Source organism: Prionailurus bengalensis, chromosome A1 (assembly GCF_016509475.1).
Source record: "Prionailurus bengalensis isolate Pbe53 chromosome A1, Fcat_Pben_1.1_paternal_pri, whole genome shotgun sequence".
NCBI classification, from domain to species: Eukaryota; Metazoa; Chordata; class Mammalia; order Carnivora; family Felidae; genus Prionailurus; species Prionailurus bengalensis.
The window spans coordinates 15,771,739-15,789,279 of NC_057343.1; the positions used below are offsets into that span (position 1 = coordinate 15,771,739).

At 34.4% G+C, this 17,541-nt stretch overlaps 1 protein-coding gene across 50 annotated transcripts in view; it reads right to left on the reverse strand.

Annotated features, from left to right (window-relative positions):
• SUPT20H (SPT20 homolog, SAGA complex component) overlaps nucleotides 1-17,541 on the reverse strand; it is a 44,025-nt gene that overhangs the window by 8,438 nt on the left and 18,046 nt on the right. For 14 of the 50 annotated variants that reach the window (XM_043577353.1, XM_043577189.1, XM_043577197.1 and 11 more), the window contains 13 exons: nucleotides 16,875-17,014; nucleotides 14,783-14,939; nucleotides 14,635-14,691; nucleotides 11,335-11,406; nucleotides 10,661-10,818; nucleotides 9,431-9,457; nucleotides 8,835-8,867; nucleotides 8,137-8,254; nucleotides 7,494-7,596; nucleotides 7,192-7,350; nucleotides 5,180-5,486; nucleotides 4,526-4,680; nucleotides 1,870-1,925 (listed from right to left, as the gene is read on the reverse strand). In XM_043577353.1, coding sequence (XP_043433288.1) covers nucleotides 1,870-1,925; nucleotides 4,526-4,680; nucleotides 5,180-5,486; nucleotides 7,192-7,350; nucleotides 7,494-7,596; nucleotides 8,137-8,254; nucleotides 8,835-8,867; nucleotides 9,431-9,457; nucleotides 10,661-10,818; nucleotides 11,335-11,406; nucleotides 14,635-14,691; nucleotides 14,783-14,939; nucleotides 16,875-17,014 — 1,542 coding nt within the window. The remainder of the gene's footprint in view (nucleotides 1-1,869; nucleotides 1,926-4,525; nucleotides 4,681-5,179; nucleotides 5,487-7,191; nucleotides 7,351-7,493; nucleotides 7,597-8,136; nucleotides 8,255-8,834; nucleotides 8,868-9,430; nucleotides 9,458-10,660; nucleotides 10,819-11,334; nucleotides 11,407-14,634; nucleotides 14,692-14,782; nucleotides 14,940-16,874; nucleotides 17,015-17,541) is intronic. The other 36 variants (XM_043577530.1, XM_043577447.1, XM_043577506.1 and 33 more) reach the window with 7 other exon arrangements.

Consider the following 17,541-nt stretch of genomic DNA (forward strand, 5'->3'; position numbering starts at 1 on the left):
ATTGTAGGAACTGTTAAAATAAAGGGAAGCCTAACTAGAGTTAGGAGGCTCAATGTCATTTATAGGAAGATTGTCAATTATAAGACCCCAACAAAAGAATCCTCAACAGGAAAGAATTATCAGTGACAGTTACTGGGATGCATACTACATCTCCTACAAGAAATCAACCACCCTGGGGCGCCTGGGTGGCGCAGTCGGTTAAGCGTCCGACTTCAGCCAGGTCACGATCTCACGGTCTGTGAGTTCGAGCCCCGCGTCGGGCTCTGGGCTGATGGCTCAGAGCCTGGAGCCTGTTTCTGATTCTGTGTCTCCCTCTCTCTCTGCCCCTCCCCCGTTCATGCTCTGTCTCTCTCTGTCCCAAAAATAAATAAACGTTGAAAAAAAAAATTAAAAAAAAAAAAAAAAAAAAAAAAGAAATCAACCACCCTGAAACTCATCCAATGAGAAGCTGTCATTACCTTGAACTTTTCTCATTTGGACTTCATTCAAAACAACCCTTTCCAACTTCCTCCTCCATCATAAAATAACATTCCTCTCCTTCATCTGTTGAACTTGCCTATGGTTTTGTCATAGCTTGCTTGGCCCAAATAGCAATTTTCTGTTATTCCCAAATAAACCCATTTTGTTGGTAAAATACCTGACAGTTTTATCTTTAACATTAACAGTACGATGTATTAGAAAAAACAACATATACAGGGTTTTGGTACTATCCATGTTTTAGGGATCTACTGGGGGTCTTGAAACATTATCTCCTGTGGATAATGGGGGACTACTGTGTAAGCACACTGAAGTCCTTATGAGAAAGTCTGAGCAAATAAATACCCAACTATAGAACTGTTAGATCTGCATAGTCAAAAAAAAAAAAAAAAAGTGTAAGTCAAAATCTCTAAACCCAGTACAGCTCATCGTTAGACAAATTTGGAAATTTGAACGTAGCCTAAGCCAACTGTTCCTTCCTATGTCAGGTAATAAATGTAGCAAAACATAATTAACGTATAAAGTGGCCTTGTTCCTTATTATTAGTGCTATTAAGGAATATGCAGGCAGGAAAGCTGGCTAAATAAACCAATGTGATTACATTCTGTAAATACACTGTCTGCATCTTGTGTAAGAAATATTTTTTTAAGTTTTGGCTTAAAATACATTTCCTGATTTGTTTCTTATTCCTGAATACCAGGTTGGGTTGATTTGTCTGGTTCTCTTATTTCCCAATAATCCAAAACTCCGCCATTTTGTGTCCAGACATTTAGAATCTAAATCTAAAATTCTCTGTAGATAATCCTATTGATTTTCCAACCTGGTAGCTTTATATTGGACTTCATCCTTCAAGTACTTAGCGTAACACCCAGAATATTCTAAGTTCACAATGTGTACTGAATTCTCCACTTTCAATATCTATATGTTGACACTGACAACATGTAAGTAACGCCTCATCATTAGACACACATTTACTGAATGACTATTAAGTGCCTGGCACTGTGCTAAACAATCATATTCTACTTAGGAAAGAACAAATAGCTATTTTAAAATCTCTCTTCAAACAAACAGTCATACATACAATGTACACATAAAATGTCTGTTGAGAGAGGAATTATTTTCTAAGTATATTGATTACTGCTATTGTAGGCAAGTGTAGTCCTTGGTAGTTGACTAGGCAGGGTGCTGGAACCAGTGAGCAGGGTATACAGGATACAGATTCTTTCTCCTTATACACTTTCCATGTGATCATACAAAAAGAACAACAATTAACCACACCCTTAGAAGATTTCAAACAGACTTCAAAATTTCAAATGCTCATATGATCAGACATACATCATTAAAAAAGATATAAAGTATATAAGCTTCAATCAAAAAGTGTTTCACATTTACCTGGAGTAGATTTAAGGGCCTGAGATTTGAAGTATTTTTTAAACCAAATGGAACACCTGTTAAATGAAACTCATGGTTAGAACAGGGAATTAAAATTTTATAACACTTCAAAATATTTTATATGTTAGTGTATAGGAATATAACATTTTAAGTACTTTCTGCATAGATGTGGTTATTTTTTCTACAGTTTCAAAATGTTAGAAAACAACAAAAAAATTCATCACTATGGAGCACCACATGTACATTTTATAGGCATAACTGAGATATTGGGGGTTCAATTCCAGACCACTGCAGTAGTCTGGAAGTAAAACTGCAATAGCAAATACCGCATTAGATCAAGTTAAATGAATTTTCTGATTTCCCAGTGAATATAAGTTATGTTGATATTATAGTCTATTAAAGGGGCAACAGCACTGTGTCTAAAAACACAAGGTGCAAACCTTAATTAAAATATTTTGCGAAAAATATATCAGCCGAGCTTTCAACGAGTCATATTGATGGCAGATGACTGTAACAAATGCAATTAATAATGAAAAGACTTGAAATATTTCAAGAATTACCAAAATGTGACCAAGAGGTATGAAATGAACAAATGCTGTTGGAAAAATGGCATCAACAGCTTTGCTTAATGCAGGGTTGCCACAAACCTTCAATTTGTAAAAGAAAATGCAGTATCTGCAAAATGCAATAAAGCGAGGCATTTCTGTAGTCTATCGTTTCACAAATGATAACTTCCTTATTACTGTTTTGACTTTTGGCTGGAGAAAGTAGTAACTATTGCGTAATAAAACTATCACTGTTACAGAAAAACATTTCAGGTATTGACATATATTTAAATTCTTTCATGCTAAGTATCGCATATACAGTAATAATCCTATCTTTGAGAACCCAAATGCTATTTTTTTTCAAGTATAAATGGTAATATTAATAAGGTTAAAGAACACTGAATTTTGTGTATAAGGCTCAAAACTGAAAGTCAGGAAACAATGTTCTGCTATTCTGAATTTATTCTCAAAAATCTGTGAGGCAACACAGAGCAGATTATAAAGCAGGGATTGGCAAACTTTTTCAGTAGGCTTTGTGGGCCACATATGCTCTCAAAGTATGTGTACATTCTGCTAACAAAATATACCAAATTGAACACTCATTAAAATGTATCTAGTCCTCTAAAGCAGACAATTGCATTAAAAAAAGACATGAGGCAGGACATTCACAGGCAATAGTATCAAAGCCTTGTATAAGAAAATGAAGGTGCATAATCACTCTAAAATATTACAGTATTGATATACTATAGATTCTCATGAAAAGATAGGACATAACTTCTTTTAAAAATGGATCACCTCTGTATAATGCTTAATAGCTTACCAAAGGCACTTTCAGATCACTTCATTAGTTTCTCTTAAGTACCATCTGAAGTTAGATATTTTTACTCCCATTTTAGAGCAATGAAACTGAGGGAGACAAGTGACTTCTTTCAGGCCCCATGGTTAACATCTGGAGCCACGTGTAACTAATTGGTAGAAGTATATGTAAATATAAACATCCTAATTTCAACACTTGATTCCATTTCCAGGGCTTCTGCCACTAAAGAAACATTTATGAACACTAAAATGAAATCACCAGCTAGAATTAGGAAATCAGAGCAGTATGTGTCACCTTGTTTACATTCTTTGGGTTTGACTTCTCAACTCAGAATAAAATTTTCTTAAGTTTGTTTTTCCTGCTAAATTTTTTGTCAGCAGTAATAAACTGGATTGTTCCAAGATACTACAACATGTCCTTTTAAACAGCACTAAAAATTAGTACTTGGGACACCTGGGTGGCTCAGTTGAGCGTCCTACTTTGGCTCAGGTCATGATCTCATGGTTCATGAGTTTGAGCCCCGCCTCGAGCTCACTGCTGTCAGCGCAGAGCCACCTTTGGATGCTGCCCACCCCTTCTCCCCTCACCCCTCCCCAACTTGCACCCCTGCAGGTTCTCTCCCTCTCAAAATTAAGTAATTTCAAAATTAAAAAAAAATACTATAAGTCGTTACAACTGTTTCCCAGGACATTTAATAGCAATAACTACTGCTGACATAAAACTATTACTAAGTATGATGAGGACAAAAAATATTTTTGAATGCTTATGTGCTTCAGGCAGTTTAAGTCCATCATCTGTATCGACTCATTTAATCTTCACAAGTCTGAGGCAAGGCATTAATAATTATTCCCCATTTTATTAAGAAGGAAAGTGAGGTGACTTTCCCATGATTACACTGTTAGTAAACTGCACAACTGCAATTCAAACTCAGGCAGTCTGGCTCCAGAAGCTGGGCTTTTTATTGCCATTCCCTGTTGCCTTTCTCACGCAACCTAATTTGCAAAGTGTATTTCTTTTACCTGGAATAGGACTACACTGACAATAAGGCAACCGGTTAATTTATTATGTTTGGAAGGCAGATCGAGTTTGTAGAAACTTACCATGTTTTTTCACAGAATTGTTAAATGGTTTTTAATTCAAATATCAGAACTTCAAGGGCTTTTAAAATGAAATATCTGCGACATAATGCTTCAAGAAATAAGCACATTAAGTGTATACAATATGCTTATAATGACATTTTTATATTAGCATATACTTTAATTTTTTTAGAGGTTATTATTTCCAATATTCTGACCTGCTTGAGAAGCTGCCTGCATTGCACCGGGCAATGCATTTGGTAGCAGACCTCCTGAGGGTAGAAGGCCACTCAGGTTTATTCCTGCAGGAGTTATGGCACCAGTGTTACAGCCCAGCATAGGGTTTGAACCACTCATCAAAGCCTGGGCTCCACTGTGGGAGAATAAGACAAAGCATTAAACTTGCACTACAAAAGAAAAACTCAACTACACAGTAATTCTTTGGATTAAAAAACAAACTACTAAACAAACACAAGTAGCTACTTCTGGTCTTAAACATCAGCTTTGGGGCTCAGTTTCATTTTTATGGTAGACAGTGACAGTAAGATTATCTAAAAACTAAGCACCGTATATTTACCAAGGTTTAAGATATAATTTGGAAGAGTAAAACATTAATTAAGGGATTAAAAGGTGGTAACACTGAGAATAAACAGGATAATCTATGCTGCGGTCAATACGAAGTAGTATCATGTTAGTGCACTAATACATGCATTACCTAAAATAAAAACATTCTTGTTGAGATAGCTTCTACTCAAATCGAAACTGTTTTTCAGTTACAGATATATGCAATTTGTTATTAATTTCACAAGAATTTATTTGGATCAGTGACAGTATCTTTAAAAAGAAAATTCAGAGCATCAGTGCAAACTTACCAAACAGAGCCCACTACATTGATGAAGTTAAGTCCAGCAGAGTTTGCCATGACCTGGGTGGCCGTGGTTCCTGTAGTTATGGATGTTACCATGGTGGAAAGAGGAATGGTCGTTACAGGCATTGCCTGGCTCAGAGACCTTTGCTGCTGAGCAAACTGAGTTAACAAAGTGGGCTGAGGGGTGAAGCCTGAATCTTGGGGAGTAGGGGTGGCTGAAGGGGTAATAGGAGTTGAGCTCTGAGCATCAGGAGGGTGTGGGGTCGATGAAGGGGTTGGTGTAGGAGTAGATGGCTTAGGAGTTCCAGATCCTGCTCATTGAGAAAAATAAAAATTGCTAGTTTGTTATAAATGGCCAGTCCTTTTTTAAAATAAGGTTAATGGAATCTTACTTAGCACTGACAATTTGTTCCAGTTTTTTTTTAAGCAGTTAACTGCAAGTGTTAATTTCTACACATGATACATGAGTGTTGCTACACTCAATTACAATTAAGGATGCAGTATATCACCTAGCAATTCCATCAAAGATGCTATTACAGTAACAGTAAAAATATACATTTGTATTCTACCACAATACCCATTTGAAAGTTAATTTCCTACATGCTACCTTTGGCCTAAAAAGTTTAAGAGGAATTCAAATTATTTTTTGTTATTTACGATTTCACTAATTTAGAACTTCATTTTAAAAATATTGCTTATTTTCTGTAACAGTCTGAGATAAACTCTGAACATATTTAATAAATTACATATGGTTAACAATCATATTTGGCACCTAAATATACATGTTTAATTCCTAACACATCAAGTTTATCCTGACAAACAAATTTACAAAACACAGTTATAAAAGCAAATATTTGATAGATAATACTGCATCTTTAACAGTAACTGTGTACTTCTGTTTAAATGTAAGAATGTATAGAAAATCTGTTGTGAATGAAGTATGCACAGTTTATCAACTTTTTAAAAAAAAACAAAAACAAAAAACAAAAACCAAAAAAATAAAACCAAAAGCTCTTGAGGTGTTTTCTTTTTTAGCTTTCATGTCCTGCAGAAAGAAAGGAAAGAAATGTGAATGTCCAGAAGCTGTCACTCAACCCTTACTTAAAGTAACAACTGTGTGCAGTAGATTAACATAATCCATACCCACAACATAAGAAGTGTGAATAAGACTTCCAGGAAATTTATAAATTTTTCTTTGTGCAAAACAAGAAGGCAGAAAAATTACACCTTTTGAGCTATCAAGATGAAGATGTTTATATCTAAGGCGAAGACTACCCTATCACTGTGCAGTGTATTAAAACTTTCAGCACACTTTAGTTATCTACAAAAAAATCTAAAAAACTGGAATGCTTTTTTGCAAATTGGTACCTAAATATCTCAGAAATCTCTAATATGAAGAAATTCTCCCAACTGAATGCTAGAATTCTTGCATAATTCTTGATGTTAAAAAAAAAAGTATTCAGTAGTAAAAATTACATTTTAATATTTTCAGAATAATGCTTTATGATCATTACCACATTTTAGTAACTGATTACAATTTTTAAGAGTGTAGGAGTGTTTTTGAAAAATCGGTTTTCAGTTTATTTTATCACCACCTTGGAACTAGTTGGTTTTTTACATATACAAAGATAGGACTGCAGCAACAACTCTTATGACATTTTTTTTCCATATCAGCTACATAGTTTACATAAAATGTAACATGATCCTAGGGTACACTGGAATAAAAAATATTTTGGAATCTTATTGCCACATTTAACAGATTTTTTTTAAGGAGATGTGTAGGTTGCAACTCTGTAAGGTATACACACAGTGCATACATAGATACAGAAAAACAAATACAATTACAATAAACACATAATACATACAATCAACAAGAGATCTGCCTGAAGCTTCTAAAAACTTATACATTTTGGGTACATAGTACATTCAGATTTCAGTATTTTACTGGTCAAAAAAAAATAACTTTTAAGAAACGCTAATGCAAAAAGCTAATGAAGTATTTAAGTTATAACTCACTTTGTGATGAACTGGCAGGTGACAAGGCAGCTGGAGAAAGCATGCTGACTTGATTGAGATCGACAGATGACTTCCGAGAAAGACTTGGTGGCTTGGAAGCAGGAGGAGGAGTTGGAGATTTAAGAAAGCTGCTGGCCTGTTGCGGTGTAAAATAGTTACCTAGAAGAATACAAAAGTTATTTTCCACACTTATAATTCAAAATTCTGTGCGTTATGTCAAAATATGAGTAAAGTTTAAAAAATAGATAATGACTGTATGACGTTTCTTACTCAAGATGAGAGAAAAGTAAAGAATGTGATACCTGAAGAACTATTTCCTGAGCTTGAGGGGAGTTTGATGGGTGGAGGTCGGTGTTTTACTCCCTTCCCCAAAACTGAAGACTGAACTGACACAGTCTCGGGCTGCTGAGAAACAGGGACATTAAATATACTTGTTAAAATTAAGTTCAAATCAGAAATTCATAAACTAATCCCACCACAGCTTCTAGATGAGAACACACAATTTAAAACTCTGCAAAGTACGCTTAGTGTTATAGGTTGGGTATTATAAGCATTACAAAAAAATATAATTTTGCATAAGGCTATCCATGAGATAAATTACAGTATACATACAGGATGAAGGAAAGATTTCTAAGTAGGTGGAGACAAAGACTTTGAGGGAGAAGGGCAGAAAGGTATACTGAAGGCAAAGCTTCCATTCTTAAATCTTTTTCAGGAAAATAATAATTGTTGAGGCCGGGTGATTAGTATACACAGGTGTTCATTATACTTTTCTCTCTACTTTTGTGTATATTTGAAAATTTCCATTATATAAAGTTACATAGTAAATAATACCCCCATCCCTCAAAAAATAGTCCTTAACATTTCTTATATTCCTTGATTAACGATTAGGCACAAAAAAGTAGCAGTGCAAAAAATTAGGTGCATAAAAGTAACCAAACACACTTCTGTTTCTTTCCCTGGAGAAAGCTGACTTAAGCTGGCTGAGCCACTGGAACTGTGTGACATTTTGACTGGACATTTGGCTTCATTCTGGACCAACTCCTGGTACTGATTGACTACCCTGGAATATCAGGAGTAAACAAGTAAGGATTAGTTAACTGTTTTAAACATAAATTTATAGGCAATAAATAATAACTACTAATAAAAGAATTTCCATCAAAATTAACACAAAAACCTCAAATTAGACAATTTAACTGTATGTCAGAAGTATATTCTTTTAATCTTTTCAATGACAAGCTAATGCTGAAAACATTTTGCTAATTAACAATTGAAACATAAACATACACATCTTCCTTTTAATACAGATATTGCACAGATTACTTAACCAATAAGCAGACAAAGAAATTACCCATTACCTTTTACCCACATTCTGATTAAAGTACTATTTTAGGAATTCTCTTCCTTAGCTACCACAGATATGTATTTACTTATTTAAAATAAACTATATTTTAAACATTATTCTTTTAAACATTAATTAAACAAAATCCTTTTTTTCCTAATTCTATAAAAAAAATCCTAGTAATAGCTAAGGTATAACAAAAAAGTTGTGACTCCTAGCGGAGTACTCCCTTATCCTATAAAAATGAAGTTTTTCATATCCATCCAGATTAGAGATAAAGACACAAATCAAATATTTTTACCTCTCAGCATCAGTCTTTGATCCAATAATAAACCTGAAATGTTTAAGAAAGAGAAAAGTATTAGGTTAAGAGTAGTGTTAAAGAGCCCTGGGATTACTTTTGAAGGCTTCCATATTTTAGTGATTGTAGTTTTATAAAAGGAGTCAAATCTACTGAGATATTCCAAAAAAAAAATATATTTTTTAAATACATTTAAACTTATGAAGCAATGACCAAGTTTTGCATGCATTATAAAATAATCCTGTGAATAATTTGGTTGATTTAATTTAAGGGAGACGTAGTTTTGCACAAAACTTATGTGTCAAAACAAAATCTGGGCTGAAAGTTACCAAATACTATACATCCTTGCAAGTGTCTGCCCTACAGTACAATTCACTGGACTGCTGTGTGCAAGGCCTTTGGCCTTCCTCTCACTTTAACCTTTGATTTTCGTCATTATTAATGTCTACAGAGCAGATCTTAGAAGAGATTTTAGACAAGGAAGGTAGTTTATTGCCAATTCAATAAAATGTCTTTACCAAATCCTTTTAAAAAATTTGACATTTATATGATTTCTTAACAGATTAAAGTAGTGAGTTTGTTTATTTTTTAATTACCAATTTGAATGGTCATCTGTGGAGGAGCTGAAATATAAAATGTAAAAAAAAGAAAAAACTTGGTTAATGCAGCTCAAACTTTAATTTCATAGTTATTAACTCAAGTAATTTATGAATATGGAGGAATGACTGGAAGTAATAAATCATGCAGCATTTTTGCAGCAACTCCCTGACATAAAGGCAAAAAATTCAATTCTTGTTAGATTTAATCAGTTGGGTTTTGAACTGATTTTTTTTTTAATTGAAAAAAAGAGTATCTATTATTTTCTTGTGTTTGAGAAAAGTTAATAATTTAAAATGACCAATGTATGTCTTTAAGGGGAAGATTTTTTAAAATACAGGTAATCAAAACATGTGACCTTTCTACATAGTATTCAACAAAAGAAACTGCTAATGTGAAAAATTACCTAACGATTCCGTAACAAACTATTTCTTACCATTGACTTTTATTTAGATACTGGTGAGGTTGTTCTTTATAATTCATCTTTCTGTTATAGTTTCAATTAGTGTCTTGTGTTAAAAGCAAAGACTTTATAAACAATTTAATATAGGCCTGGCCCCTGCTTTTTTTTCTGTTGAGCTCCTCTTCTTTGTAGTTTCTTCTATTCAAAACAGCATCAACTTCATTGAAAAACTAATAAACTAACAATAAAAACAAAACTAACTACTATTAGCTTGTACTAAATATATGTAGTCCGTAAGTTTTGGAAAATCAAATATATATATGTACATGTATGTATAGACACATAAACACTAGATATATACATCAAATTAATATAAATATAGAGATTTCTAGAGCCAATAACTACATTAAGCGCAGAGTCTTTGTCCTTACATGCAGTACCACAATACCAAGTATCTTTAATAGCTTCATCATTTATAGTGAACTTGCTTCCTACTTAAACAAACTACTTCTTGGAAAAACTTCATGCTCCCAGGAAGAAGTCATAATGAGTAAGAGGGGTATCAATGGCATACCGTTCAAAGCAAGTATGAAAATATTTATACCACAGATTTTTAAAAATATATCATTATTATTTTAAATAACTCTTGGACAACATGGTAACTGTAATTTAGGTTTACTTATGTCCACTCACAAATCTAACTGGAGTACTTAACTAACAAATGAATCCTCAAAGGGAAACTTTTATTCATTAATGGTTCATCAGTAGTTGCTGAGTAAATTCTGATGCCTAATTTTGTCAATTACATGTATTTAACAGAACTCACTGGGATGGAGACATCTGGCTGTCATTTTCTTCATCTTCTTTACATGGCTGTATTTTGCCATAGTAAAGTGGATCACCAAGTGACTGCAAAATGGTCAGCTTTGTTTTCTGATACTGATTACCAGCTTCACATTCAAATACATAATCATCTTTTACATCCTGAAAAAGACAGAACACCCCAGATAAGCACCTTCTTCAGTAAATACATAATCAAAATTAACAAAATAAATGACATATTAACTTGTATTGGGCAATAAGAAGACACAGCATTTTGGTTATAGACCTGTTTAACACTTCTGAGAGAATAAAGACTAGGACTCTTTTTTACATAGCACTTTAAGAATGAAGAGTTCCAAATAGTTAACCAAGCCCAAGTGAAATATGGCAGAATTTCATATGGACATACGAATGCAAATACTAAATACTAAAAAGATAAAACTTCATTATGCAACCAAAAGAGAAGTAAAAATGCAGTATTACATTAAAATTGCTCTTTATAATGGAAACCATACTTTATGAAAAACAAAACACCTGTTTTTTTCCTTTAATTCACTAAACCCCCAATACGTCCTTTAAATTAAAAAAAAAAATCCTGCGCACTTCATGTTTAATAAATTCAGATCCCAGATTAGAAACTGCTTTATTAGAAAGGAGACTGCTGTAGTGATTACTTACATGGGCTGGCCAGACTGTTGGTTGTGAGTCATCAGATTTGATGGACTTTTCCACTTTAGCGTATTTCTCCACCTAAACAATCAAATCGATAGACAGCAGATGTAATGGAATCAGTATTGTGACGAAAAGAGAAAAACCTAAGTAACTCAACAATACAGTTTCAAGCACAAAAATTCCTGACTTGCTAATATCACCAACTATTTATGCTTGGTTCAAAACTCTCCTGATTCGTTAAGCTTGACCAACTGGTTTTAGAAACAAAACAAAATCAGAATCTCTTTTGTCATTAAATAGGTGTAACAAACACAGCTGCTTTTTTGGACAGTGCCTCTTCTTTTTATTCCATAAATTGGTATCACAGTCATCCTTTAGCAAAGTTGGAATGTCAGAGAGATCAGGACCAGGATCTTTTCCTTTGCTGGACTTGAAGGAAACAGGAGTTGTCATGTAACAGTGGGGACAACACTGGAGGAAGACTAGGGAAGTTATGTATTAAAGTTGGTAAGATTTTTGTGAACCTTTTCCATTTTCTAGTCAGATAATGACCATATATTCTGTATTATCTCCTACTAGTCTGTGTGAATCAAATATACTCATTTTACTGGCAACCATGATCTTAAGAGTAAATCAGACTCCCCTGGGAACTTGGTAAAATTTCAGATTTCCATGTCCTTCCCCTGAAGACCTGACTCCACTGGAAAGTCTGAAGTGGAGCCTGAAATCTATATTTCACTGGTATTCTAGATGAGTCTTCTGATGGATTCTGACTGAAAAACTTTGTATTAGGGTTTTGTTACACAAAGTAGGCTGTGGACCCCAGTTATCAAGCAACTTGGGAGCCTGGCAAAACTGCAGCATCTCAGGTGCTAGCCCATACCTGCTGAATTAAAATCTGCATTTTAACAAGCAAGCCAGGTGACTAGCATGTATATTAAAGTTTGAGAAGCACTGCTTTAGATATCCAATCTACCCTTCAAAGCTAAATTCCACCTTTTGGGATTTACACTAACATCTCTTCTCAAGCAGCATTCCGTCAGAAAACACAGAAGTTATCGAAAAATAACATGGCTTATTCCCTTAAGTTGTATATAGTGCAATTCTGATGGCTTTGGTTTTGTGTTTTTCACAAATTTTTCTTCTAATCTAAAAAATATAACAATAGTACATGTGCCAGCCTATGAAGGATACAGAAGACAAATAAACACCTATTAAAATAACTAACCAATTGTGGAACCAGAAAAGACCCTGAATAGCCAAAGCAACCTTGAAAAAGCAAACCAAAGCAGGAGGCATCACAATCCTGGGCTTCAAACTGTATTACGAAGCTGTAATCATCAAGAGAGTATGGTACTGACCCAAGAATAGACATTCAGATCAATGGAACAGAATAGAGAACCCAGATATGGACCCACAAACACATGGCCAACTAATCCTTGACAAAGCAGGAAAGAATATCCAATGGAATAGAGACAGTCTCTTCAGCAAGTGGTGCTGGGAAAACTGGACAGCAACATGCAGAAGAATGAACCTGGACCACTTTCTTACACCGTACACAAAAATAAACTCAAAATGGATGAAAAACCTAAATGTAAGACAAGAAGCCATCAGAATTCTTGAGGAGAAAGCAGGCAAAAACCTCTTTCATCGTGGCCACAGCAACTTCTTACTCAACACGTCTCCGGAGGCAAGGGAAACAAAAACAAAAGTGAACTACTGGGACCTCATCAAAATAAAAAGCTTCTGCACAGCGAAGGAAACAATCAGCAAAATTAAAAGGCAACCGATGGAATGAGAGAAGATATTTGCAAATGACATATCAGATAAAGGGTTAGCACCCAAAATCTATAAAGAACTTATGAAACTCAACCCCAAAAAAACAAATAATCCAGTGAAGAAATGGGCAAAAGACATGAACAGACAGTTCTCCAAAAAAGACATCCAGATGGCCAACTGACACATGAAAAAATGCTCAACATCACTCATCATCAGGGAAATATAAATCAAAACCACAATGAGATACCACCTCACACCTGTCAGAATGGCTAACATTAACAACTCAGACAACAACAGACATTGGCGAGGATGTGAAGAGAATCTCTTTTGCATTGTTGGTGGGAATGCTAGCTGGTGCAGCCACTCTGGAAAACAGTATAGAGGTTCCTCAAAAAATTAAAAATAGAACTACCCTACAATCCAGCAATTGCACTACTAGGTATTTATCCAAGGGATACAGGTATGCTGTTTTGAAGGGACACATGCACCCCAATGTGTATAGCAGCACTATCAACAATAGTCAAACTATGGAAAGAGCCCAAATGTCCATCGATGGATTACTGAATAAAGAAAATGTGGTATATATACACAATGGAGTATTACTCAGCAAACAAAAAAAAAAAAAATGAAATCTTGCCATTTGCAACTATGTGGACGGAACTAGAGGGTATTATGCTAAGCGATATTAGAAAAAGACAAATATCATATGACTTCACTCATATGAGGACTTTAAAGACACAGAACAGATGAACACAAGGGAAAGGAAGCAAAATATAAAAACAGGGAGAGGAATGAAACATAAGACACTCTTAAATATAGAGAACAAACACAGGATTACTGGAGGGATTGTGGGAGGGGGGATGGGCTAAATGGGTAAGGGGCATTAAGGAATCTACTCCTGAAATCACTGTTACACTATATGCTAACTTGGATGTAAGTTTAAAAAATAAAATTCAATTCAATTAAAAAAATAAAAATAAAAAATAAAATAACTAACCAATTGTAAAATTGAGTGAATAACAAAAAGTAACACAGGAGAAAGAGGAAAGTGAAAAATATGAGACCAGTCATCAAAGATCTTTTTCATGTTTTTTACCATTAATAGTTCATGGTTATTATGGATCAGTAGAGAACACCATCCAAAGTTCCTAATTTGACCACTTCTCCAATATTAATTTTTAAATTTAACCAATTTGAGAAAAGGAGCATTATCAGGAAATTATAATGAAGTATTATGAAAAAGGACATATTAAATGCATATTATTGCGCTTTTCCCATGGTTCAAAATTCTTTGGTTGTTATTCCTAAACACAGGCCTTCTACAGCAATACACAGAACGTATTAAGGGGCTACATTCTTACACGTTAACGTGAAATATTCTAAAATATTCTAAAAACGAGCAATTGGTTAAAAAAATCATTATTTTGTTTTTAAAACAAGTAAGAGTCTTTGTTTTTCCAAAGTATCAGTTGCTATTAAACTTAAGAATCTTGTATGAAAATAAATGCAATTCATGAACTGACTTACATCCACTTCGGAAGGTATGGCCAAATTACAGGGACTCCGTTTCCACATATCTACACACTGAAAAATTAAAAACAGTATTAAAATGCTGAAAAATTCAAAATGAGCAAGGTTTTTGAAATATTAAGCTTCATTTAAAAAACACACTTACATTTCCTGCTTTAGAAATCTTGAGGTCATAATGTTGACCTGCTTTTCTTTCCTTCCTTTTTTGTAAGAAATCAAGTAATTTTAGCTGAGGCGGAGGTGGACAATGAGAGAGATCCTGCTGCCGATTCAGAGACGACCTGGAATACCTCTTGAAACACCTGAAATATAAAGAGTTGAAAATAAAAGAAACTCAGAATAAATCTGGGTTTAAATCAGTAAGCATTAAAATATAATTAAATCATCACTATCACTTATCAAACAGTCCCAGGCACTGGCAAAATAAAAATGAACAAGACAAAATTCCTGCTACCATGGAGCTGATAGTCCAGAGGAAAAAGACATTCACAATTAAACAGATAATTTCAGAGAGCATTGGTCAGGAGGGGGAAAAAAAAAAAGAAAAAAAAGAAGACGGGATACTGCAGTGAGTCAGTGATAGCGCAGCAGCAGGTAAGAGAAAGGAAGGACTAGACTCTTTGAAGAAATGATGTGTGAGCTGAGACATAAATGGCAAGAAAGAACCAGATACAGTAAGATCAGGGAATGAGTATTTGAAACAGAGAGAAAAATTAAAAAAAAAAAATTAAAAACTTACTTTGTTTTAAAAACAGAAATAGGTATGATTAGAGCATGAGGGTACACATAATAGATGAGGTCAGAGAGTGAAGCAGGGGTCTTGCAGATCAATGGTAATGTGTTTAGATTTAATGTGAAGTACAATCGGACGCTTTTATGGAAATTTAAGCAAGTGGTGGCATAATCTGCTTTGAAGTTTTTAAAAGATTATTCCAATTTGCTTATGTGGCAAACGGACCAAAAGGGAGCAAAGGTGGTAGCAGGAAGATCAAATAGAAATTTACTACGAAGTCAAGATAATGCCGACTTTAAAATTTGGCAGTGGGGCATGGAGATGTGAAGATACAAGGAGACTTTAGAGAACTGCTGACAGATCTTATATAGACTTATTTTACTATTTCTGAAACTGTACCTTTTCCTTAGCATATATTGTTTACGTAGTAAACTAAGGAGTTTAGAAAATGGGTATGTTTTTGAACTCTTAAGATGACCCAAAATGGGCAACTCAAACAATTGTTAAGAGTACCTAATGATGAACCAATTATAACTGTGATCCAAGTTAGTATGCATTCTTTTATTAAGTAGAAAAGATAGCTAAAACATGTAAGGAACAAATTACCACGTTATAAAAAGGTATTTAATCACAAACTGGTATTTTATCAGATATCAAAAATAAATTATGAATTGTTTCTTTAAAAGCAATATTAACAAAACAAACAGGTTACTAGTAATTAGTAATAAAGAAATCATTCTGGGGGCGCCTGGGTGGCACAGTCGGTTAAGCGTCCGACTTCAGCCAGGTCACGATCTCGCGGTCCGTGAGTTCGAGCCCCGCGTCAGGCTCTGGGCTGATGGCTCAGAGCCTGGAGCCTGTTTCCGATTCTGTGTCTCCCTCTCTCTCTGCCCCTCCCCCGTTCATGCTCTCTCTCTGTCCCAGAAATAAATAAATGTTGAAAAAAAAAAAAAAAAGAAATCATTCTGTTTATACTTGTGTCTTCTCAGCCTGTTTTTGGTAAAGACTCTAAACTTACAGGAAGTGTGTCCTTTCACAAAATGAAGAGAATGCATCACTCCCATATAAAGCAGACAGTATTAAAAACAGTAATGCACAAAAAATGTAACTTAAAGCCATAAAAATCCTATTTAAAAAAAAGTCACAGTACTTATATATATACTTTAGAGAGAAAAGATACCATAAACAGCAAATTTTATTTTTTTAATTAATGTATTTATTTTAATGTTTGTTTATTTTTGAAGGAGAGAGAGAGAGAGAGACAGGGTGTGAATGGGGGAGGAGCAGAGACAGAGACACACACAGAATCCGAAGCAGGCTTAGGCTGTGAGCTGTCAGCACAGAGCCCAACACAGGGCTCGAACCCACGAGCCACGAGATTATGACCTGAATCGAAGTTGGACACTTAATTGACTGAGCCACCCAGGTGCCCCCATAAATAGCAAAATTTAAAGCTATTTGTCTAGAAGCATCTTTTGGTTTACCCATCTACAAAGGCAATTACCGTTTCATGGGGCGCGTGTTCATCTTTTGCTTGTTATAAAGCAGTCTATTTGCAGTACAGGTTACTGCTATAGAAGGATCAAGACACAGTGGTTCAGCTGTAGCTAGGATCAGTTGGCTCTCAAGCAAGAGTTTATCTTCCTAAAATGTATAACATATGTCAGTACCAGATTTAAGTTTTTCAAATCATACATATTTCTTAATCTAGAAATATTCCTTGGAACTCTATGTACTACCATAAAACACAGTATTTCACGTCACAACTTTGCAGACTTCAGAAACTTGACAGCATAATGAAATTATTAATGGAAATTCAGTAATTTGTAGTTTACAAAATGGTCAAGTTGTAAGAATGCCTATTCACTGATTCAATATTTACTGAGCACCTACTATGTGTTAGCCTCTGTTCTAAGAGTTGAGGATTAAGTAGCGAACAGATAAAATCATCTGCTCCCACAAAGCTTACAAGATCACGATGAATCATAGAATTTTTAATAACCATCCTATTCAATACTCAGCTTAACTTCATTACAAGAATAAAAATGATTACACTAATACTGTGTAAATTCTATATTCCCAATTCCAAAATGTATACAGGTGCTCTACAGGTTTTATTTACTGTTTTTTTCTTTTTTTTGACTTAATCAGTGAAATGTTTTAACAGCAAC